Source organism: Heterodontus francisci, chromosome 43 (genome assembly GCF_036365525.1).
Source record: "Heterodontus francisci isolate sHetFra1 chromosome 43, sHetFra1.hap1, whole genome shotgun sequence".
NCBI lineage: Eukaryota > Metazoa > Chordata > Chondrichthyes > Heterodontiformes > Heterodontidae > Heterodontus > Heterodontus francisci.
This window is the reverse complement of record NC_090413.1, coordinates 26,745,890-26,769,784: the sequence shown is the minus strand read 5'-3', so window position 1 is coordinate 26,769,784 and position 23,895 is coordinate 26,745,890. Positions and strand designations below refer to the sequence as shown.

The window sequence follows — 23,895 nt, the reverse complement described above, 5'->3', positions numbered from 1 at the left end:
ATGAACGATGTAAATATTACAGAAGGAAGGAAAAGGTGGTAATGATCAAATTGACTAAACTGCGACTCTCAGCATTAATGATGCACACATTTCAGAAAAGTATTTTCTCATGTTTTGAGCTTCAGGGGGTCAGAATTCCATCCAAGGTTTGCACATAGAATGATGGATAAGGATGGGTGCGATATATTGCCTGAGGAGCAATCACACCCACAGTTTATGCCTTCTCCTGAACCACTGAGCTTCCTCCTCCAGATCCAGAAGTGCCAATGGAATCCACACAAAGGAATTCCCGTCCGATTCCCCCGCTGCAAGTGAGATGCCTGGTGGAAGTATGTAAGAAGAAAAGTGGAATGCGATAAAACCAGGTCTTCTGACTGCACTCCCCAAGGAATCATCACCCGCACTAGTAACTCGACACTGACTGTTGAATATCAGTGAGTAGCACATTCCCCGAGGGTTCTTTCAGTGACTGCCTGTTTTTCCAATATGATTGTCGGTCACCCACTCATCTTTCCCGGACTCTCTGTAGCTGCTGGGCGAGCACCTCCTGAAACGACTGTCCTTGAAAGTTTCAGCTTCCCGTGTACACTGTAGTGTCAGGTGTAGGAAGTACAAAACATGCTAACATAGTAAATAGTGAGCAGGGTAGTAGCAGACTTCAGGAGGACATAGGTAGATTAGTGAAATGGGCAGACAAGAGGCAGATGCAGTTTAATGCAAATAAGTGTGAAGTATTGCATTTCAGGAGATACACCATGGAGAGGCAGTATACATAGAAACATAGAAAATAGGAGCAGGAGTAGGCCATTCGGCCCTTCGAGCCTGCTCTGCCATTTAAACAAAGAAGTCATGTTAAACTTTTACAAATCACTGGTTAGGCCTCAGCTGGAATATTCGATTCAATTCTGGATGCCACACTTTAGGAAGGATGTCAGGAACCTGGAGGTAGTGCAGGGGAAGTTTACCAGGATGATACCAGGAGTGTGGGACTTCAGTTATGTTAAGTGATGGGAGAAACTGGGAAGGTTAAAGGAGGCAAAATAGAATAATTCAAAATTATGAGGGGTTTTAATAGAGAAAATAGGGAGAAACAGTTCCCTTTGGTAAGTGGGTCAGTAACTAGAGGCCATAGATTTAAAACAATTGGCAAAAGAACTGGAATCATAAGAGCTTACAGCACAGAAGGAGGCCATTCGGCCTATCATGTCGGTGCTGGATCTTTGAACCAGCAGCTGTTCTTAGTCTCATACCTTCATTTTTATAAGACATAGCAGGCCAGATGAGGTAGGAACGACTAATCACTCCGTGACGGATATTTGTGACCTAGTTGGGTTTTTATGACTGGCAGTTTTCATAAGGAGAAAAAGAGAGTAGCTAAAGTAAATGTTGGTCCCTTAGAGGATGAAACTGGGGAACTAATAACGGGAAACAAGGAACTAGCAGAAATTTTAAACAAGCATTTTGTATCTGTCTTCAGAGAAGCCACAAAAAATCACAAGAAAAGTAGAAAATCAAGGGGAAAAAGGGAGGGAGGGAGGAACTTTAAAAAATCACTATCACTAGAGAAAAAGCACTAGGAAAACTAATGGGACTAAAGGATGACAAGTCCCCTGGACCAGATGGCCTACATTCTAGGGACTTAAAAGAAGTGGCTGCAGAGATAGTGAATGCATTGGTTGTAATCTTCCAAAATGCCCTAGATTCTGGAAAGGTCCCAGCAGACTGGAAAACCGCAAATATAACACCTCTATTTGGGAAAAGGGGGCATGACATAAAGCAGGAAACTATAGGCCAGTTAGCCTAACATCTGTCATTGGGAAAATGCTGGAATCCATTATTAAGGTAGTAATAGCAAGACATTTAGAAAATCATAATGCAATCAAGCAGAGTCAACATGTTTTCGTGAAAGGGAAATCATGTTTGACAAATTTATTAGAGTTCTTTGAGGATGTAATAAACAGGGTGGATAAAGGGGAACCAGTAGATGTAGTATATTTAGATTTCCAAAAAGTATTCGATAAAGTGCCACATATAAAGTTACTGCACAAGATAAGAGCCCATGGAATTGGGGGTGATATATTAGCTCAGATAGAGATTTGGCGAACTAACAGGAAACAGAGAGTCTGGCTCAATGAGTCATTTTCAGGATGGCAAAGTGAGGTGCCACAGGGATTAGTGCTGGGGCCTCAACTATTTACTTTCTATATTAATGACTTGGATGAAGGGACCGAGTGTATTGTAGATAGAACATACGAAATAGGAGTAGGAGTAGGCCACTCTGCCCCTAGAGCCTGCTCCACCATTCAACAAGATCATGGCTGATCTGATTGTAACCTCAACTCCACATTCCCGTCTCTTTTTGGGGCTATCGCGGATGATTACTGTCACTTAAGGTTGAGAAAGATAGATCTCACAGACACTTGAATGGGTTTGAAGAATTAATCTAACTCTCCCCAAAGGAAAGGGCCAGCTGAGAATATTACCGTCCTCCAAATAGCCTTTTTAACAACTTTTAGCCAGATTATAATAACCTGGATATTATAAGGATCCAGGAATCTCTCCTCAGTAATGTACAGCAACGGGTTCACGAGTTAACGATACAGAAAACTATGTGAGACAATATAATTTCTAAATTATGTAAAAAGTTTATTAAAGAACCAAACATACAATTCACAGTTGGGGAGACAGATAATAGTTAATACTGCTAGGAAAAGAGAGGAAGTGTAATCTTGGTTCTAGCAGAGAATCCAATTTTTAAATCTAAATACCGTTGCAGTAAAATATTTAAGATATCCATCTACTGTTAAAGTAACACTTACCTGAAAACTCCGAGTAGAAGGTTACAGAGTTCAGTGAGATACCTCTATCCCAGTTCAGGGAGAACGATCATCGCCACACCACAGTAGCAGAACCTCTATCATGAGGCATGTTGGAGCAAGTCCAAACTAATCTAACAATCGACCAATGGTTGCTTATTTATGTTATTTCTAAGCTGTATAACTAATTTTTTACATATAGGGGTGTTACTGCTTTTGCAAATAGATTAGTTCCCTCTTTATTTCCAAAATAGGGCTGTATCACTGTTAATTTCTAAGAAGGGTTGGGCCAGCAGCAAGCTGTGAATCATTTGTGGTGGCCAATATCCCTTAGTCATCCAACTGTGTTTCAAGATTATCATTCCATTTCATGGGTTTCATTAGTTTTGACAAAATTTCAGTATGAGGGGCACAGCGAGGGTAGATAGGAAGAAACTTTTTCCCTTAACGGAGGTGTCAATAACCAGGGGGCGTAGATTTAAGATAAGGGGTTAGGAGGTTTAGAGGGGATTGGAGGAAATATGTTTTCACCCAGAGGGTGGTTGGAATCTGGAACACACTGCCTGAAGGGGTGGTAGAGGCAGGAACCCTCACAGCATTTAAGAAGTATTTAGATGAGCACTTGAAATGCCATAGAATACAAGGCCAAGTCCTGGAAAATGGGATTAGAATAGATAGATGCTTGATGGCTGGCATGAACACGATGGGCCGAAGGGTCTGTTTCTGTGCTGTATAACTCTATGACTCTGTGACTATGACTGGTTTAGCGCTGTCTGCGTAAGACCATCTTATCAACTATTACACTGTGGTAGCTTACATGGTCGTTTGCAAACTGTGTTTTCAATGTTTTACTGTGTGATGAGGTTCATTACTTTTGGGAGTGAATCCCTCTCATCAGAAGCTACAGAAGCTGCCTCTATGCTCTAAGATGAGGCAAGCCCTTCACCATAGGGGCATATTCAGAGGTATGCCTTTGAACATTTTTTTAACACTTCAGGAAGATGAACTCTGCTTTTATATTTTTAATCCCTAATACATAAGAACTAACTCTTTGAACCTTATAACCCCTTAATTATGACCAGATTCCTTCACAAGCAGAATATTATTTAAATGGAGAGAGACTGCAGAATGCTGCAGTTGAGAGGGATCTAGATGACCTCGCACATAAATCAAAAAAAGATAGTATGCAGGTACAGCAAGTAATTAGGAAGGCAAATGGAATGTTGACCTTTGTTGCAAAGGGGGATGGAGTACACCTTCTCAAAGGTAATTAGGGATGGGCAATAAATGCTGGCCTGGCCAGCGACACCCACATCCCATGAAATCCCATAAAAAAATACATAAAGGTAGCAAGTCTTGCTACAACTGTACGGACCATTGGTGAGACTAGGCCTAGAGTACCGCGTACAGTTTTGGTCTCCTTATTTAAGGAGGGATATGCTTGCATTGGAGGCAGTTCAGAGAAGGTTCACTAGGTTGATTCCCGGGATAAAGGCATTGCCTTATGAGGAAAGGTTGAGCAAGTTGGGCCGATACTCATTGGAGTTTAGAAGAATGAACTTATTGAAACAGAAAAGATTCTGAGGGGGCTTGACAGGGTAGATGTTGACAGGATGTTTCCCCTCGTGGAGCTATCTAGTATTAGGGGACATAGTTTCAAAATAAATGGTCTCCCTTTTAAGATGGAGATGAGGAGGAATTTCTTCTCTCAGAGGGTTGTTAATCTTTGGAATTCTCTTCCCCAGCGAGCAGTGGAGGCTGGGTCATTGAATATATTCAAGGCTAAGTTAGACAGATTTGTGATCTCCAAGGGAGTCAAGGGTTATTGGGTGCAGACAGGAAAGTTGAGTTAAGGCCACAATCAGATCAGCCATGATCTTATTGAATGGTGGAGCAGACTCGAAGGGCCGAATGGACAACTGCTGCTCCTAATTCTTATGATCTTGTGATTTTCAACCCCACAGCCTGAAATCCTAGGTGGGGAGAATATCTGATCACCTGAGGTAACTTTGGTGGAAGATTGCAGATATATGGTGAATTAGGTGCTTCTGCTGTAGGATGTTGCGTGTTGTAGTGTAGGAAGCATTCGCCCATCACAAGTACCCACTTTGACCCTGCAAATTTTCATCAATTGGTGACCATTGCACTGTGTGCGAACAGTTTTATTTGAAATTCAAAATCAAAGAGAATTTGTGCTTAAAAGGGGAGATATCCTGGAAGGGAGTTATCCCCAGTGATTGGGCAGCAGAAACTTAGGTTAAAATTGCCCTGAGTTTCTCTAAGAAACCCATCAGAAAGATACTGGGATCGGGAAGAACCCTTGTTTTACATCTTGTCTGATTTACTCTTCTTTGGCCTCCTTGTCTCGAGAGACAATGGGTAAGCGCCTGGAGGTGGTCAATGGTTTGTGAAGCAGCGCCTGGAGTGGCTATAAAGGCCAATTCTAGAGTGACAGACTCTTCCACAGGTGCTGCAGATAAAATTGGTTGTCGGGGCTGTTACACAGTTGGCTCTCTCCTTGCGCTTCTGTCTTTTTTCCTGCCAACTGCTAAGTCTCTTCGACTCGCCACACTTTAGTCCCACCTTTATGGCTGTCCGCCAGCTCTGGCGAACACTGGCAACTGACTCCCACGACTTGTGATCAATGTCACAGGACTTCATGTCGTGTTTGCAGATGTCTTTAAAGCGGAGACATGGACGGCCGGTGGGTCTGATACCAGTGATGAGCTCGCTGTACAATGTGTCCTTGGGGAACCTGCCATCTTCCATGCGGCTCACATGGCCAAGCCATCTCAAGCGCTGCTGGCTCAGTAGTGTGTATATGCTAGGGATGTTGGCCACTTCGAGGACTTCTGTGTTGGAGATACGGTCCTGCCACCTGATGCCAAGGATTCTTCGGAGGCAGCGAAGATGGAATGAATTGAGATGTCGCTCTTGGCTGACATACATTGTCCAGGCCTCGCTGCCGTAGAGCAAGGTACTGAGGACACAGGCTTGATACACTCGGACTTTTGTGTTCCGTGTCAGTGCGCCATTTTCCCACACTCTCTTGGCCAGTCTGGACATAGCAGTGGAAGCCTTTCCCATGCGCTTGTTGAATTCTGCATCTCGAGACAGGTTACTGGTGATAGTTGAGCCTAGGTAGGTGAACTCTTGAACCACTTCCAGAGCGTGGTCGCCAATATTGATGGATGGAGCATTTCTGACGTCCTGTCCCATGATGTTCGTTTTCCTGAGGCTGATGGTTAGGTCAAATTCGTTGCAGGCAGCCGCAATCCTGTCGATGAGACTCTGCAGACACTCTTCAGTGTGAGATGTTAATGCAGCATCGTCAGCAAAGAGGAGTTCCCTGATGAGGACTTTCCGTACTTTGGTCTTCACTCTTAGACGGGCAAGGTTGAACAACCAGCCTCCTGATCTTGTGTGGAGGAAAATTCTTTCTTCTGAAGACTTGAACGCATGTGAGAGCAGCAGTGAGAAGAAGATCCCAAACAGTGTAGGTGCGAGAACACAGCCCTGTTTTACGCCACTCAGGATTGGAAAGAGGTCTGATGAGGCGCTGCTATGCTGAATTGTGCCTTTCATATTGTCATGGAATGAGGTGATGATACTTAGTAGCTTTGGTGGACATCCGATCTTTTCTAGTGGTCTGAAGAGACCACGTCTGCTGACGAGGTCAAAGGCTTTGATGAGATCAATGAAAGCAACGTAGAGGGGCATCTGTTGTTCGCGGCATTTCTCCTGTATCTGAAGAAGGGAGAACAGCATGTCACAGGTGGATCTCTCTGCTCGAAAGCCACACTGTGCCTCAGGGTAGACACACTCAGCCAGCTTCTGGAGCCTGTTTAAAGCGAATTGAGTGAAGACTTTCCCCACTATGTTGAGCACGGAGATTCCACGGTAATTGTTGCAGTTACAGCGGTCACCTTTGTCCTTATAGACGGTGATGATATTGGCATCACGCATGTCCTCTAGAGATTTACTCAAGAGATTTACTCTATTGAAGTCAATATTGGGGGGAATATAATATTCCACTCAATTCTGTGGGCTACCTACCTTGTGAATTAGTTTAAAATTACCCAAACTAGTTCTATTGCTGTTTGAAACAAAACCACACACACACAACAAATTAATACCTAGGGGTTTTATTACCATTTCACAAATCTAATGAGTTGACAAACTGACTGGAAATACAACGGGCTAGATTTTTCCAAGCCCATGACATTGGGTTCCATGGCGGGGGAGGCCAGAACATGAGCAGGTGTGACACTGGTGGGAAGGGTGGGGAGTTAAGATTTTAGGTGCGGGGGTGGTGGGGGGGGAATAGGGTCAAATAAGCATTATCAGTTGTCACGGAACTTTTTTTTCTCCTCTGTTTAAAACAGTGTGCCTTTAAGACCGAGCACAGTGTGCCAGCAGCTGCACCTGTTTGCTGGGCCACATCAGGAGAGAGAGAAGGCCACATGGTGTACTGTAACATTTAACTGTGGATAAAGACTGGCTTCAGCCAGTCTGAACTAGAGTCCAGCGGAGCCTGCTCTGAAGGAAGAAGCTGACTATTTCTCTTAGCAGAAAAACTACATTGAGTTACAGGCTGTGTTATTGCCTAAAGAGAGAAAAAAAATCCCTGGAGAAAGAACATTTGCCTTCTGTCGTTTTTTTGTATTTGTTGGAATTCTCAGTAAAGTTTCTACTTAAGTACTACCAATTTTAGAATCCAATAGACCTGTGGCTATACTCCTTGTTAAAGGAACTGTGTGACGCCTGCTGCAACTGATGTGCTTTGAACACCTATCCGTTACAGACTATCAAATTCGCCTGGAGACTTTGAGTGGCATCTGATTGTTCTCATCTGGGACACCTCACCAACCAGGACTTACAAACCAGCTACTTAGTTATTTCCTAAGAAATACTATTTTTAAAACCGGTTAACCGTTGATTTTTGAATGTATGTATGTGTGCATTAGGGTTAAGAGAAAATAAGAAGTTATAAAGTCTTTAGACATAAATTTATCTTAATAATGTTAAGATTTAGTTTATTAATAAATAATTAATTTGTTGTTGGTTGAATTCAAGTTAATGAATTAACCTGGTTTAATCTGTTTTATTCTGGGGGTTATTAAAGTGTTTTAATTTGGCTAATTTCCAGTAGGTGGGAAAACTTGAATAATATGCTTGTGGAGTATTGGGAATGAATTGACAGTGCATTACTCCCACCTTGATCGGAACACAGTGTAAAGAATGAACTTTCAACTTTGTACAATCTGGGGGGTGGGGGGGATCGTCAGAATTCAAAGGTAAATGTTTTGGGGAGAAAGGACAAATAACTAACGTAATTTTTATTGGGGAGGTTGGAAAAGGCCGTTACAATTTTATTTTGTAAATCTTGGAGGGGGTTCATTTTAAAAATTCAAATTTGCTGACAGGGCTGGCTGCCCTTTAAAAACTGCGGCAGCACCTGTGCACAGGCAGCTGACACCATTGCTGGTGATGGGCAGCCCATCCCCGCCACGTGATTGGGGGGGAGGGGCTATTTAAATGAGCCACTGTGCGGGATATTGTGGCGGCTCTTTGGCGTGTGGCCCGTGCGTGCGGGCTGCCATTTTCTGAGCCCTTAAAATCCAGTCCAACAGGGGTAAATTGATCATGGTACAGAAAGCAGGAAGGAAATGAAACTAAATAAAAAACATCTTCATCTTTAGTCACTCAAGCTGTAAGATAAGCAAAACGTAAAAACGATAAGCACAGACTGCGAACAATCTCGAAATAGAAAGCACCTCCACGGTTAATACTGAGGCGTGTTAATGTACAGAGTGATGTTGGTCACATGGAACTGAAAGAAAGACTTGCATTTATATAGTGCCTGCCACATCCTCAGGACCGCCCAATGTGCTTTACAGCCAATTAAATAGTTTTGAAGTATGGTCGCTGTTGTACGGAAGCTCTTGCCAATCTAGGTGTTTGGCCTTTACTTGGCATGGCTGACCTGAGTTGATCTGAGTTGAGTTATGTTGAGTTGAGTTGCGTTTAGTGCCTCAACTGACAATTCAGAAAATGTGAGTAGATTTGTATTCATGAGAACTGAGCAGAAATTTCATGCTGCCTTTTTCTCGCAAATCCAGGAATAACTTGAGGAACACTTGTTGTCATTCCATCTTCCTTTATCATCAATGTGGGCGCAGTCCTCGCCATTCTGCATGTTGTTAGGTTCTCCATCAGCCCAAAACCTTTAAACATAAAAGACCACCAAGGTGACAGTGAGTAGAACACAGCAGATTGCCTGGGAAGTAATTTTACTCTAGATGTAGCTACTGCTTGAATCATAAGAACAATCATTTGCATTTCTATAGCACCTTTAATGTAATAGAACACCCTCACGGTGCTTCATAGAAGCCTAATCAGACTAAAATGGTTTAGGTTATGTACGCAGGTCTCTGGCGTGGTGCTGGATCCCATTAGTTACCTGAGTTGTCAGTCTTCATGTGTCAATCTTCAGAGTTGTCAATCTTCAATCTTCATAAATACTGAGGCCCAGAAATTGGAAGCACCCATTGCACCTGCTTTTCAGGCGTTACATAGCCTCCGAAGTTCCCGAAATGGTAGGCACTCGAGAACGGCCTTCCATATTGAGTAGGGACAAACAAGAGGCACCCTTACTGGCACCAGAAGCAGGCATTAGGCCATCTGTAAATAAGGAGCTGAGTACCTGATTGATGTCCATGCTCCAACGTTGGCTTGACCTGATGCCTGAATGTTGCTCCACTATTTGAGCCATTGAGAGCATCACAGCAATGCTGCACATTGTCCAAACAGAGGCTCATGAATGCCACTGGGTAGTGGCAGTGGGAGACTCCATACAGCAATCAGAGACAAGAACTCTAGTCTGCGTTTTCTTTCCCCTTCCTTAACCCTTTTTTAGAATGGTTCTTAAGTTGGTGAACTATAGTGAGACAATACTGGAGAAGGAGAGATTGTCACCCAGACATGAGAGGGACATTCAAGGGGTTGGAGGTTAGGAGTAGAGCTGCAAAACAGAAGACTGAATGGTGAGGAAAGACTGCATCTACCATCCCTTTGTCCTATCATTGGCCCTACACTCTGGAATTTCCCCCCACCCTCCCCACCCCCCAAACCTTTCTGCTTCTGCTCCTCCCTCCTCCATGACCAAGCTTTCCGCTACTCCTCGTAATATCTCCTTCAAAGGCTTGGTGACGAGCATTTGTGAAGAACCTTGGGTCTTTTTCTGCGCTAAAGTTGTTTTATACACAGCTGGGACCACTGTTTTTCACCATTTACATGAACGATTTAGACACTGGAATTGGAAGAAGTACAATCCCAAAATTTCCCAACAACACCAAACTTCAGGGTGTAGTTAATACACAAGAGGACTGTATCAAAACAGAGAAAAAACCATTAATAAGCTTGTGGAATGGGCATGTAATTAGCAAATGAATTTTTAATATTGCTAAGTGTGAGGTAGTGCATTTTGGTAGGAAGTTTAAGGAAGCCACATACTGCCTGGATAATAAGAATCCAAATGGGGTAGAGGAGCAGAGGGAACCAGAGGTACAGATACACAAATCACTAAACGTAGCTTCACAGGTTAGTAAGGCCACAGAAAAGCAAACACATCAATGGGGTTCATTTCAAAAAGTGTCATGAAGATGTGTTATGCTGAATGAGGATTTTAATCCATTGATTGGAAACCTACGTTAAACTTAAAAGAAATGGAAAGCTGGAATATTACTGTCAACATTTACAAAGACTTTGCCACAGCTAGAAATGGTTACCAACATTTACATTTGAACACCTTTCACATTCCAAGGCCTCAAAGTGAAGACACATGTCTGATTAGCCTTTCCTCAAAACAATGGCTTGCCCTATTGATTGAACTACCTGGCATTGTTTTCGTAATCAAGAAATTCAAAGCCATCCTAGCCATTAACATTGAAAGGGCGAACCACTCCAGGGTAAACATTGACACCATGAAGCCTGAGAGAGATTGAAATTCCTAAACTTGAATCTCATTAGAAGGCACCAGAGAATACACTGAGACTGTCATGTGACTGTCTGTCCATCTCTGTGAAAACTGGGAGTTTTCCTTGGACAGACAGACAAACCAGAGACTCAATCCATGCGGAAACCAGAGGGGGTGGGGGTGTGTGTGTGTGTGTGTGTGTGTGTGTGTGTGTGTGTGTGTGTGTGTGTGTGTGTGTGTGTGTGTGTGTGTGTCTGTGTCTGTGTGTGTGTCTGTGTGTGTGTGTCTGTGTGTGTGTCTGTGTGTGTGTCTGTGTGTGTGTGTCTGTGTGTGTGTGTCTGTGTCTGTGTGTCTGTGTGTCTGTGTGTCTGTGTGTGTGTGTGTGTGTGTGTGTGTGTGTGTGTCTGTGTGTGTGTGTCTGTGTGTCTCTCTCTCCAGAAGACCTTGTGCGAGGCATGTAAAGCCTGGCTGCCGGTGTCAAGATCCAAGACAAAGACCCCAGGAAGGAAATTCTGCTCAACTGTCTCCAAGAACAACTACCAACCCAGATCTTTAGGGTCACGAATTCAATCGGAAGGCCATTAAAGCTACTAGACACCACAGACTGTATAATTTTTTTTTATTGATCCAAACTCTGTCCCAACTATTATTCTTCTCCATTCAGTAATATATTGGTTTGTGTGATTTTTGTGTGAGTGAGTGAGTGAAAGTATAGCCTCATTTTATTGTTTTATTTAGATCGGGTGTTTCGTTAAGTACAATAAACTCAGCTCTTTCTTGTTTAAACTCAGGAAAACCTGTCCGATTGGTTCTTTTACAATCACAACAAAGGTAAAAGGTAAAACAGTCACTGAAGAGGGAAGCACATCCACTGTTAAAAAAAGAAACAAGAGGAAGGACAAGAGGCGAGCCTTGCGACCCCTCCTCACCTGTTCGTAACAAAGGATAGAATTGAAAAGCAGAGAAGTGATGTTAAATTTGTATAGAGCTTTGGTTAGACTACACTTGGAATGCTATGCACAGTTCCAGTCTCCATATTATAAAAGGAATATAGAGACACTGAGAGAAATGCAAGAAAGATTTAGTAGAATGATACCAGAACTGAGAGGTGACAGGTATCAAAAAAGATGGAATTAGATGGAGCTCGTTTCTCTAGAAAAGAGAAAAGACTGAGAGGAGACCTGATAGAGGTCTTTAAGATTATGAAAGGGTTCGATAGGGCAGATGTAGAGAAGATGTTTCCACTTGTGGGGGAACCCAGAACTAGGGGCCATAAATATGATAGTCACTAATAAATCCAACTTCTCTGCCCAGAGAATGGTGAGAATGTGGAACTCACTACTATGGAGAGCAGCTGAGGTGAAAAGCATAGATACATTTAAGGGCAAGTTGGATAAACACATGAGGGAGAAAAGGAATAGATCAGGTGAGATGAAGTCAGGTGGGAGGAGGCTCATGTAGAGCACAAAAAACCCCAGCATGGACCAGTTGGGCTGAATGGCCTGTTTCTGTGCTGTATATTCTATGTACTAGGTAATATAAGTTCAAGTTGTTGTATTAATTGTACTCACGTTGGTGATGATCTGAAATTTGTGCCATCAACCCACTGCCAGTTTCCTTCAATGGCAACATCGCTGAGCCCGATCCAATACATACTAGGATTTGCTGCCACCTTTATAAAATTCTGGCAAAAAGATTAAACATCAGGAGTGAAACATCATAAGAAGAGGAAGCAATCCTTTTATGCCCAGGGTATTTAAAAGACAGCAAGCATTAAATTCAATTGGGGTCAAGCTATGCTAAGGGTCAGTACTGCATTCAGCCAGGAAAATCTGTAAGTTAACATCAGCAAAATCGCAACCTTTGCTCCTCCTACTCAAATTGCTTTACAGAATGAACAGGTAGAACAACCCCAACTGCTTGCATTTATATAGTGACTTTCACAACCTCAGAATGTCCCAAAATGCCAAAGTACTTTACAGTCACTTTTTTTTTTAATGTAGTCATTGTTCTAATTGTCACGCTCTCGGAGGGAACAGTGATGAAATAAACTGGAGAAATTATGAAGTAATAATCAACTGTTGAATTGAACTACAAAAAAGTGGACACATCGGTGCCACAGACAAAATGAAGTAGAGGTCAGGTGATGCCCTCCTGAACTGTCAATAAACATGTTTGACTGTGAAGATGAAACCCATTATCCATGTCTGAATTAGCTTTGGGGAAAACCCATTGAAATGGAAAACAACCCATCCCTGATAACAACTATAGAATGGAACTAACAAAGACTTTTACAGACAGACTGACACCGAAGCCAAGGCCAAAATAATAGGTGTAAAATAACACTTAACTATCATAATGGACCACATTGTATAAATCACCCCAGGGAAAGAGCCCTTAGTCACCCGACCAACACTCCAACCTGACAAGTTTCTACCTTAAAAGGTATCTCTCTGGAGAGAGACAGACAGACGCAGAAGACAGGCAGAACATCCAGAGAAGGTCTTTTCATTCCAGAATAGCTGTGAGACAGTTTCAGCTAAGCAGGAGCCCTGCTGACAATATCTTTTAATTACTACAGCAGAGAAATTGCAAGGTGACTTTGGAACTCCCTAGCTTTGAAAGTGAACCAGGATATCCCACCATCGACTTTGGATTGAGGCTTAACCACAAGGAGCCTACGACACTTCATCCTTTTGAAGACAACGAACATTCAGGCCTGCATTGCTGAAAGATTTCCTCCCGAGAAGCTTCTAAAGTTTTTTTTCAAACAATAATTTTTTTTTACAATAATTGGACTCTAATTGCATGTTACACTCTACTCTCTATCTGTGTGTGTGTGTGTGTGTGTGTGAATGCATGAGTGGGTAAGGTCGCAAATATTTTTCAGTTATTGTGTAAAAGAAATACTTATCTTTTTTAACCTATGAGAAAACCTGTCGTTTGTCTATTTATTTGACCCATAAAACACTCAGGGACTAAAAAACTATTTTAAAAACATTATCTGCAGTCAGTTGAGAGGTGAAAAGTGAAAATCACCCACACCACTTCCCATCTGTCCTTAACAGATTGGGGGTGCTGAGCCGGGATTCTGAAACAACAGATAAAACGAGACTTTTGGAACCAGGAGGAAAATTGATTGCTAAAATTGAAAAATTAAATAAGCAGGTTTTCTCGTATCCTTTTTTTCTCTAAAGTGCTAAAAACAAAAGACATGGCCACGTTCAATGCTGAAGTGTTTGTAGAGCAAGGAGAAGTATCCTGTGTTACATTAAATCAATTAAGTATTGAGGATTTTAAAGCTGCAGCTTCCCAGGTGGGAATCACTTTCCAACAACAAAGAAAACGAAAATACTTAAGAATCTAGCTAGACATCTTAATCTTACCCCAGAGTCAGAGGAAACAGGCATGGAACCTGCAACGGAAAAAGAAACCCTAGCTAGAACTCAATTTGAAATGGAATTTCAAAAAGAAAAAGAGGAAAGAAAGATGCAGATAAAAAAGAAGAAAGAGAGATGCAGTTTCAAAAGTAAAAGAGGAAAGAGAGATGCAGATGAAAAAAGAGGAGATGCAGATGCAAAGGGAGGCAGTGGTGAGACAGTTTGAGTTAGACCAGCTGTGAGCAGACACACTGCAAGCACAAGGTGAAAATGCTGCCAGCAACTCAAATATTATCTCCAATTCGGAGCAAAGCTTTGATGTTTTGAAGTGTTTGTGGACCCTGCCTGTCATTACGCCCACTTCATATACGTGTGTTATCATTCTTTAAATAATTACTCATTTTGATAAGGCACTTGAACTAATCAATCGTCCTTAATCTCTCGGGCACCTATTCAATCCATCACAAGTACAAGTAGAAAACTCTGGAAATAACACTGCAGCAGAAACACAGAAGATCTGGAGTTGAAGTTCCAAACATGACAAGTTGGCAAATTAAATTCTAACACAGCTGGTCATTTGAAGGCAGGCAAGAGAAAACTAAACCACAAAAGTTGCCCAATTACTCAACCCAAGTGGTTCAACCAGAGAGGAGGAAGAAACTTTATATAGCTCCTTTTATAATCCAGGGATATCCCAAAGCACTTCACAGTCAATGAAGTACTTTTGAAACAAAAACAGAAAAGGCTGGAAATACTCAGCAGTCTGATAGCATGTGTGGAGAGAGAAACAGAGTTAACGTTTCAGGTCAGTGACCTTTTATCAAAACTGAGTCAGTACTTTTTAAATGTAGTCACTGTTGTAATGTAGGAAACGCGGCAGCCAATTTGCACACAGCAAGATCCCACAAACAGCAACGAGATAATGACCAGATAATCTGCTTTTAAGGTTGAAGGATAAATATTGGCCAGGACACTGGGGAGAACTCCCCTGCTCTTCTTCAAAATATCTTTTACATCCACCTAAGAGAGCAAACAGAACATCTCATCTAAAAGACATCACTGACAGTGCAGCACTCCCTCAGCACTGCACTGGGCGTGTCAGCCTAGATTGTGTGCTCGAGTCTCTTGAGTGGGACTTAAACACAACTGTCTGAATCAGAGACCAGACCACTGCCAACTAAATCATGGCTGGCACCCACTTTGGGTAGGAACCAGCCACCACGAGCCTTTCCACAGCCTGTAAAAATAAATTATCTGACACACACACAGCCTTACCTGCTCCAAAATGCTGTTGATCACAAGCAGATGTGAATTCTTCAAGGAGCATTGCTGCGTTGCAAATTGCCAGGAGCCCTTTCGGGTTGAAAAGTAATAACAGCCCTGATTGAACTGATACCAGTTAGGGGGACACTGGTGACAGGTGCACCCTGCTGAAAGGGGGAAACAAGAGCGAATGAAGCAAAAGGAAAACACTCCCCGGGTCTGGAAAATTTACCTTCCCCTAAGAGTTGAGTGAAAGTCCAGTTAAACACAGGTATCTTCCCACACTTCTTAGAAAAGATAAAAAAACAAAGACTTAAAACACTTAATGAGAAAGAAAAGAATTGATCGATGGCTCAGTACAGATAGCAGGCTTGACACACTGGGTACTTTGTTTAATATTGGATTTGCTTGTCCACAACATTCCGGACACGTGGAGCCTGGAACTCTGCCTTTGATTTCTAGGTTGACGTCCATGTGGGGCCGACGTGTCCAGTGGGTGTGAGTGACCCTCCCCCACCATACCAAGCATGATTGGGTTGTGGGAGCCCATAAAACCCACCCTGTCGAGGACTAACCTGACTGTTGCTGGGATAAAGATGGTCTTGGCCACTGAAGGAGTGTTCATGCCACGACCTATCAAATGGTTAATCAGCCTGCAAGCCCTTCCACTGCTCCGCACATTTCCCTTTGGGGGAAGAGTGGGATGATAGGAAAACAACAACCAAGATGCACAATTAATTTTCAGGTTGAAGTATTAACCACTTACCTTTGATTTTCATATTAGAAAGCTCGCTTGTTATATTACTGTGGCTTCTCTCAACTTCTTCAGATACTGCAAAACAAAACATGTTGACACATTAACCAGCAGAGCTCCTGTAGTTTTGCTTGCAGTAGGTTTTGTTCTGTGCAGTTTTATGAGGGCAGGTGCATCACAGCCTGTAACACATGGTGTATTATTCTGCTGCAAGAGGGGGGAGCTTTACGTAAATTGGCCTGCGCTTTTAAGGCCGTAAGATCGAATTGCTGCAGGTAGGCACATTCCGAGGTCAACTGCAGAGTGTTTTCTTTCACTGGCAAAGATTGTCTGGAACTTTTCCTTTTATAGCTTTTCTTTTCGGGGTAACACAGAAATTTACATGTGCGGCAAAGTATGACGCACAAGTGTGAGGAACCAATCTGGAAATTTTGTGTGTGCGTGCGCGTGTGAGAGAGTATGTATTTGCGTGCATGTGTGTGTGTGTGTGTGTGTGTGTGTGTGTGTGCGTGCGTGCGTGCATGAGTGTGAGTGTGTGCGTGCATGAGTGTGAGTGTGTGTGTGTGAGTGTGAGTGTGTGCAGACAAACTGTGTAAGATTGTAAAAACAGGCAGGTGTTAAGGTTTGGGCAGTCAGTGGGTAAACACACTCACCCTTCATCTCTGGGTCCAAATTCCCCGAGTTTACTGGATGAAAAGTTTCATCTCTCTCAGTTGCTGAGATTCTCCGTGAAGTGAGTGTGGGCCTTTTTTCAGAATGAAAGGTGCATTTGAGATCCATAATACAAGAACTATCTCCAATGGGCATTGAGAAATCTGTCTCACAATATGTGGCAGCTTGGGAAATGGAAATGTCAGTTTGGAGAGTTTGGGGGTTGCTGTTCTGCGGTTGCTGCGAGAACGCATTGTTGGGACGCCATAGATGCAGGTTTGCTGTGCATTTAACCTTCGCTGAGTTTGACTTTGGCCAAGCCTGATGCTAACACTGGGTGCAAAGTTTACCAATTGTTCCACTTGCCAGTGCTGGCGTGTTTCACCCCGCACCTTGATGAGAACGAACATTCACAAAATATAAAATCATAGGAATTGCTAGACAAGAAAAGACCAAGCTTCACCGAGTCACATGGTACAATGATAATGGATTTATTAACTAATCACCTCGATCAATCTGTATCAATGGGCTGGATTTTCCCGGCCCCTGAAGATGGGGGTTGGAGGCGGGTGGGGGAGGGGTATCAGGAATCTCGGGTGGGAGCCGAGTCAGGACAGCTTCCCGAGGCATTCCCACTACCAGGAAGCTTTCCTACAGTCGGGCTGGCAACTGGATCGGCTACTCATTCCAGGGAGGCAGGCCACCAATTAACTTGGTTACGGACCCAAATAGGGGCGATTTTGCAGCATTACCAGAATTTTTCTACCAGTGGAGATACCCTCGCTTCCCCCCAACTGGCGAGTGCAGACTGACAGCTCACTGCAGGCAGCCTCCCCATGGCAGGCCAGAGACTATTGCACCAGTGGCAGGGCCACATGAACAAAAGGCCACAATCGTGGTCACATCTGATCCTGTGGAGGGCTTTCCCCTCTATCCCGATGTCCTGACCAGCTTCCCGAGTTTTCAGTGCCGTGTTGGCCAGCGAAGGTGTCTAAATATTGAGGCACCCTCGGTCCGTGACCTGCCTCAGCAGTGCCCACCTCTCCTGGTGGGACTGCCGAATCTCCAGAACAGTTGGCCCTCTGATTGGGCCAGCGGCATCAAGAATCCGCCCGTTGTCCTGAATAGGACAGTGAGCGCAGAGGCAGCCAATGAGGGGCCGCCTCCGGGGACGTTGAGCCGCTGCTCTTGTCGCTGGCGAGGGCGGGCGAAGGACTCCCACTTGGTCCCAACGTCGGGGTCCCGAAGCCCGTCGGAAAATCCAGCCCAATGAGCCTACATCAGACCCAGACATGAGGTGAGGATACCAGGGCTGAAAGGGTTAATTTATGAGGACAAGTTGCATAGACTAGGCTCATATGGAAGAGGTGAGTGCAGATTATTAAGGGCTGATGTCATTGAGATGTTTACAATAGTTAAAGGATTTGAATATAGAGAGTGAGTCCAGAACAGGGGATCCAGTCAGACTGTTATCCCCCCCTCCCATTGTGTCAGCTATTGGAACCCATAAAGCCCTACCATCCTATTGGACTAACCCCCATCACCTGCGTTCCAGCCACGGAAGGAGGGTTCATGTCACGGCCTGTCAGATGGTTAATCACCCTCTGTATCCTCCCCTGCTTCACATATTACTCTTCGGGGAAGAGTGAGAGGGTACGAAAACAACAACCAAGATACATAATTAGTTTTCAAATTGAAGTATTCATCATTTACCTTTGATTTTCATATTAGAAAGCTCGCTTGTTATATTACTGTGGCTTCTCTCAACTTCTTCAGATACTACAAAACAAAACACGTTGACACATTAACCAGCAGAGCTCCTGTAGTTTTACTTGCAGTAGGTTTTGTTCTGTGCAGAGGGCAGGAGCAACACAGTAACACATGGTGTATTATTCTGTTGCTAATGGTTTTCTCAAACTGTTTTGTTCGAAGGATCCTTTTTCAAATAGATTTGTAATCGCGGACTCCCACCTAAATTATAATACTACATAACACTCATAATACCTGGGCAAACTTGTGTTTTTGTCACTCTTTGCATTTAAGTAGTACTTATATATTTAAACAAACTCCCCTCTCTTGACCAAGGCTGAACTCACCTGGTGCCCACCAGTAGCCTCGATAACTTCAGGTCTACCTGGAGAGCTTCCTGCCACTCTCAGTGTTCCTCCATGTGTGTTCCCCTCCAAGGTCAGACAACTTCACATTCGGTGACCACACTCTGCTCCCACCAAGCCTGCCTCGGCCCACCGCTCATTCACCTACTGCTCGACTATTCCGTGGGCCCCGTGGACAGTCTTTATGGAGCCCAAAGAGTCCGTGAATCACAGTTTGAGAAACACGGCTTTCCATAATCTGGCCTGTGCCCTTAAGGTTATTGCTGCATGTAGTCGTGTCCTGAGTTCAAGTGGAGGCTAATTGCTTCTTCAGTAGGTCCTGAGGCCAATTAAATTGATGTTTAAATTATGAGAGCAGGTCACACAGACTGGGCTTGCACTGGCTTGAGTATAGAAGATTAAGGGGTGATCTAATTGAAGGGTTTAAGATGATTAAAGGATTTGATAGGCTAGATAGAGAAACTATTTCCTCTGGTGGGGGGGGCGGAGAGTCCAGAACAAGGGGGCAAAACCTTAAAATTGGAGCCAGGCCATTCAGGGGTGATGTTAGGAAGCACTTCTTCATACAAAAGGGGGGCGGAAATCTGCAACTCTCTCCCCCAGAAAGCTGTTAAGGCTGGGGGTCAATTGAACATTTCAAAACTGAGATTGATAGATTTTTGTTGGGTTAGGGGCATTAAGACTTATGAAACCAAGGCAGGTGAATGGGGTTGAGATACAGATCAGCCATGATCTAATTGAATGGCGGAGCAGGCTCAAAGAGTCACTCCTGTTCCAATCTTCCTAATCTTCCTAAGAGCTCTCGGCCAAAGTCACCTGTTCCGTCAAACTGTGTTAGACGTTCCATACATCATGTCTCAAATTATGACTATTTAATTTGCTTTCGAATGAATCATTACTAACTGCTTGCACTGTCTCCAGTGGGAGTATGTTCCATGGATGAGATACAGCCTCTATTTAAGTCTTCATTTCACAGTATCTCACATAGAATTACATAGGATGTACAGCACAGAAACGGGCCATTCAGCCCAACTGGTCTGTGCTGGTTTTGATACTCCATTTGAGCTTCCTGCCAATCCAATTGCCTCTTATCACCCTACCTCCCCATATCCCTCTAATTCCTTCTCCCTCGTGTATGCATCAAGCCTCCACTTAAATACATAAATACTCTCAGCTTCAACCACTCCATGTGGCAGTGAGTTCCACATTATCACCACACTACGCGTATAGAAATTCCTCCCAATTTCTTGATCTGATCTGTTAATGACTATCATATTTACACCCTCAAATTCCACAAGTAGAAATACTTCCTCCACAGCCACCCAATCAAACTCCTTTGTAATTTGACAGATCTGTATCAGTTCACCCTCGATCTTGTCTTTTCCAGCTTTTTCAATGAGATTGGGACGTCCACTTCAAAGTTTAACTGAAGATAAAATGCTGGAGCCTGGGGTTCACTCACCGTTGCCTTTGAACTGAGCAAGTTCCATCCATAAATTCCCTTGCAGCTCCTTCATTTCCATGTACATCCCTGAAACTGGGAGACAAGGGGTTAAAGCAAAGACATGTACAGTGGCCCTGGGCGCACAATGGACCACTGAGAACTTTCTGACAACACACACAAATGGTCAATTGGTAAAAGCAGTGGACAGTGGTGATTAACAATGTATGAGCAATAAGGTATTTTATCTGACACTTGTTCTTTGCCGCAGCTAGTGGGTGACCTGCTTACCACTTTGATACAGCAACATTACACTGCACCATAACAGAATGTGAGCACCCCTCTGCATTTAGCTAGATATAAAGAAATTATGTTAACCTTTACAAGTCACTGTTTAGACACCGGGATTATTGTGTCCAATTCTGGGCCCCACACTTTAGGAAGGAGTTTTCCCTGGTGTCCTGAACAACATGTATCCCTCAATCAACATCACAAAAACAAATTATCCAGTCATTTATCTCATTGCTGTTTGTGGGAGCTTGCTGTGCATACACTGACTGCCGGGTTTCCTATATCGCTACTTCTTAGGCTGTAAAGTGCTTTGGGAAGTTGTGAGGAGGTGACAGGTGCTATAGGAATGCAAGTTTTCTTTTTTTCCCTTAGATCAGCCAACTCAACGTAGGGGTTCACAGCTGGAACTTTAACTATTGATGTAACTTGATGTTAGACCAAGGAACGGATTCACCGACACAATCTGAGCAGTTCAAACGCTCTACGTACTTTTCAGTAGCCCCACTAGCAGAAACAGGAGGGTCAGGAAGATACAGAGACCCAGGAGACCAAAGATGAGCAGTAGGACATTCCTTTTTCTGTAATGCTCCACATTAGGATCTGCTGAAAGACAATATGACAATATATTGATTAGTAAGGACACCATGGGGTTTGCAGACAGCACGAGACATAAGAACTCCTGAACTGCCCGATCTTCCTTAATCCCAACTTCACTATTCCATAATGTGCAACATACGTAAGTGGGGGAAGGGTAAGGTTCCCAACCCTCCAGGATTGGTCTGGAGGCTCCAGGAATTAACGATCAACCTGGTGAACACAGTCGTGAGCAACTCAAAATGATTGAGGCATTAAAAAAAAAAGTGTTTTGTTTTTAATTTTTTTTAGAGCGTTTTTATTTAATAGTTATTAAAATATTGGAGATGGGGAAAAAAAGGTTGGCTGACTGACCAGGCGAAGGAGGGAGGCCATATGATAAAACATCCTGGAATAGGTCTAACCAGAGTTGGTAACCCTAGGGAGGGAGGAAGTGTTTAGTCGTGATGTTCCAGCCATCACAGTGTTGACTGGCCTGATGGATGAGCTGCTCTTTCCCTCATCATCAACTTCCTATGTTCCCATGTGGTAACTATCCATCTCCAAAAACCTCCAACAGCCTCCATCTCTGTGGAAAAGCAAGTTATTAGGGATGTGCATGGTTAGCTGGTAAAGTGCAGGCACAATCTATCTGACTTCCTATACGTTTGCAGAATTGCAGGCAGACTTGCATTTCTATAGCGCCGTTCACAACCTCAGGGCCTTCCCAAGGTGCTTTACAGCCCATGAAGTACTTTTGAAATGTAGTCACTGTTGTAACGTAGGAAACACGGCAGCCAATTTGAGCTCAGCAAGATCCCAGAAACAGCTGTGTGATAGCATAGAAACATAGGAGCAGGAGTAGGCCATTCAGTCCATCGAGCCTGCTCCTCCATTCAATTAGATCATGGCTGATCATCTACCACAATTCTCCTGTGTTATCCCCATATCCCTTGATGTCATTAGTCTCCAGATATCTATTGATTTCTATCCTGAACATGCTCATTGATTGAGCTTCCACAGCCCTCTGGGATAGAGAATTCCACAGATTCACCACCCTCTGAGTAAAGAAATTCCTCCTCACCTCAGTCTTAAATGGCCTAACCTTATTCTGAGACTGTGTCCCCTGGTTCTGGACACACCAGCCAGGGGAAACATCCTATCTACATCTAGTCCGGTCACGCCCTGTAAAAATTTTGTAAGTTTCAATGAGATCACCTCTCATTCTTCGAAACTCTAGAGAATACAGGCCCAGTTTCATCAATCTCTCTTCATAGGACATTTTTTGTTTAAGGCTTTCTTGGTGCCCTTCTTAGGAGCTTTCTTCTCTTCAGGCTTTTTCAGTTCAATTTCAGACACAAAAATAATGACCAGATCATCTGTTTTTGTGATGTTTTTGAGGGATATATATTGGCAGAGGCACCAGGGAAAATGCCCCTGCTCTTCTTTGAAACAATGTCATGGGATCCTTTCCATCTACCTGAGAGGGCAGACAGGACCTTAAGGTTCAACACCTCATCTGAAAGGCAGCACCTTTGACAGTGCAGCATTCCCTCAGTGCTGCACTGGGAGGGTCAGCCGAGATTTTTGTGCTTAGGTCTCTGGAAAATGTCTTGAGCCCACAATCTTCTGACTCAGAGGCACAAGTGCTACCCACCAAGCCATGGCTGTAAACCACACATATCTGTGGCCTTTGGTGAGTGATCTGATCTCAGGAGGGAGCATCGGTTGGGTCTCGTGAAAAGGAACCATCCTGGGTTGCCACTCCTGATCATTCTTTCCCCCTTCTATCAGACGAACAGATCATTTACCTCATTTTTGCCCGTGGGATCTTGCTGACTGAAAAACCCTCCTACATTTGCCTACTTAACAGTCACTGCAATACATAGTTTCTCAGTCATGTGACGTGCCCTGTGATGTGATAAAACACTGTATAAATGGAAAGCGATTGTTTCAAGGAACAGGAAAGAATGAGGGAACAAAGCCAAGAAAATGAAAGGAGGGAGGAAACGGAAAGATGAAATGGATGAAAAATAATCTGATTCACGAAGCAACTAATGTCACACTTCTAAATCCAGGCAATAGATAAATCAGGAGAATACACAGAAAATATTCCATTAGAGTTTATGACGTTCTGATAGTTAAGATAAGGTCTCCTATTTCCCCACTCTTGCAGTGTAAGATCCTCCCACACCCCGTAACCCAGAAGATACCTTCATCTTGGGTCTTCACTTCATTTTTTTTTCCTTGCTGATTCGCCATAGAGAATGATTCCAAGTTGTCATACATGCTCATCTGGGACATGTTGCTGTTCGTGAGCTATGATTTGGATTTGAGGGACTGGTTCTACTTGCTCTGATACTGAGGAGTTGAGTCTGAACCAGTTCTCAATTCATGTTTGTTTCCTATTTCGAAATCAAGTACCTCAACAACCAGCCTCATGCCTGCCTTTTCCTTTCATTTCTCCTTTTCATGGAAACGAAACTAATAATTTCATGTTGATCCTTATGCCAGACGACTGTGCCACAGTCAGCATATCAGCATTACTGTACATGTGGCACTGGGAGAGTTTCTCAATCTTACTGTTAACCATTAGAAAACAGAATAGATAATGAAGGGGGGAGGGTTACATAC

General features: G+C 43.4%; 2 protein-coding genes across 6 annotated transcripts in view; both read right to left on the bottom strand.

Moving 5' to 3' along the window:
• The window catches only part of LOC137355749 (hepatic lectin-like), a 35,586-nt gene extending 32,630 nt beyond the window's left edge, over window positions 1–2,956 (bottom strand). For 2 of the 3 annotated variants that reach the window (XM_068021237.1, XM_068021238.1), the window contains exon 1: window positions 2,820–2,956. The gene's annotated coding sequence lies outside the window, so the exon portion shown is untranslated. The remainder of the gene's footprint in view (window positions 1–2,819) is intronic. The other variant, XM_068021235.1, reaches the window with a different exon arrangement.
• Window positions 2,957–6,951: 3,995 nt separating this feature from the next.
• LOC137355751 (C-type lectin domain family 4 member E-like) lies at window positions 6,952–23,633 on the bottom strand. Of its 3 annotated transcripts, none has more exons than XM_068021240.1 (8): window positions 23,475–23,633; window positions 21,178–21,291; window positions 20,419–20,493; window positions 18,556–18,621; window positions 16,204–16,269; window positions 15,450–15,604; window positions 12,366–12,478; window positions 6,952–9,043 (listed from the first exon to the last, which is right to left on the bottom strand). In XM_068021240.1, exons 1-8 carry the CDS (start codon window positions 23,563–23,565, stop codon window positions 8,911–8,913), a joined length of 813 nt encoding a protein of 270 aa, XP_067877341.1. In that variant the 5' UTR covers window positions 23,566–23,633; the 3' UTR covers window positions 6,952–8,910. The 3 variants fall into 3 exon arrangements, with proteins under 3 accessions (XP_067877341.1, XP_067877342.1, XP_067877343.1); XM_068021241.1 differs by having other exon boundaries at window positions 15,450–15,601; XM_068021242.1 differs by having other exon boundaries at window positions 21,178–21,288.
• Between the last annotated feature and the right edge of the window lie 262 nt (window positions 23,634–23,895).

Bases quoted from the DNA above. Each gene is read 5' to 3' on its own strand.
- LOC137355751 (XM_068021240.1), bottom strand. From the start codon at position 23,565: ATGTCCCAGATGAGCATGTATGACAACTTGGAATCATTCTCTATGGCG. The intron at 18,622-20,418 runs GTGAGTGAACCC...TTTGTTTTGTAG, and splicing joins TGCTCAGTTCAAAGGCAACG to TATCTGAAGAAGTTGAGAGA. The intron at 16,270-18,555 runs GTAAATGATGAA...TTTGTTTTGCAG, and splicing joins TTCTAATATGAAAATCAAAG to TATCTGAAGAAGTTGAGAGA.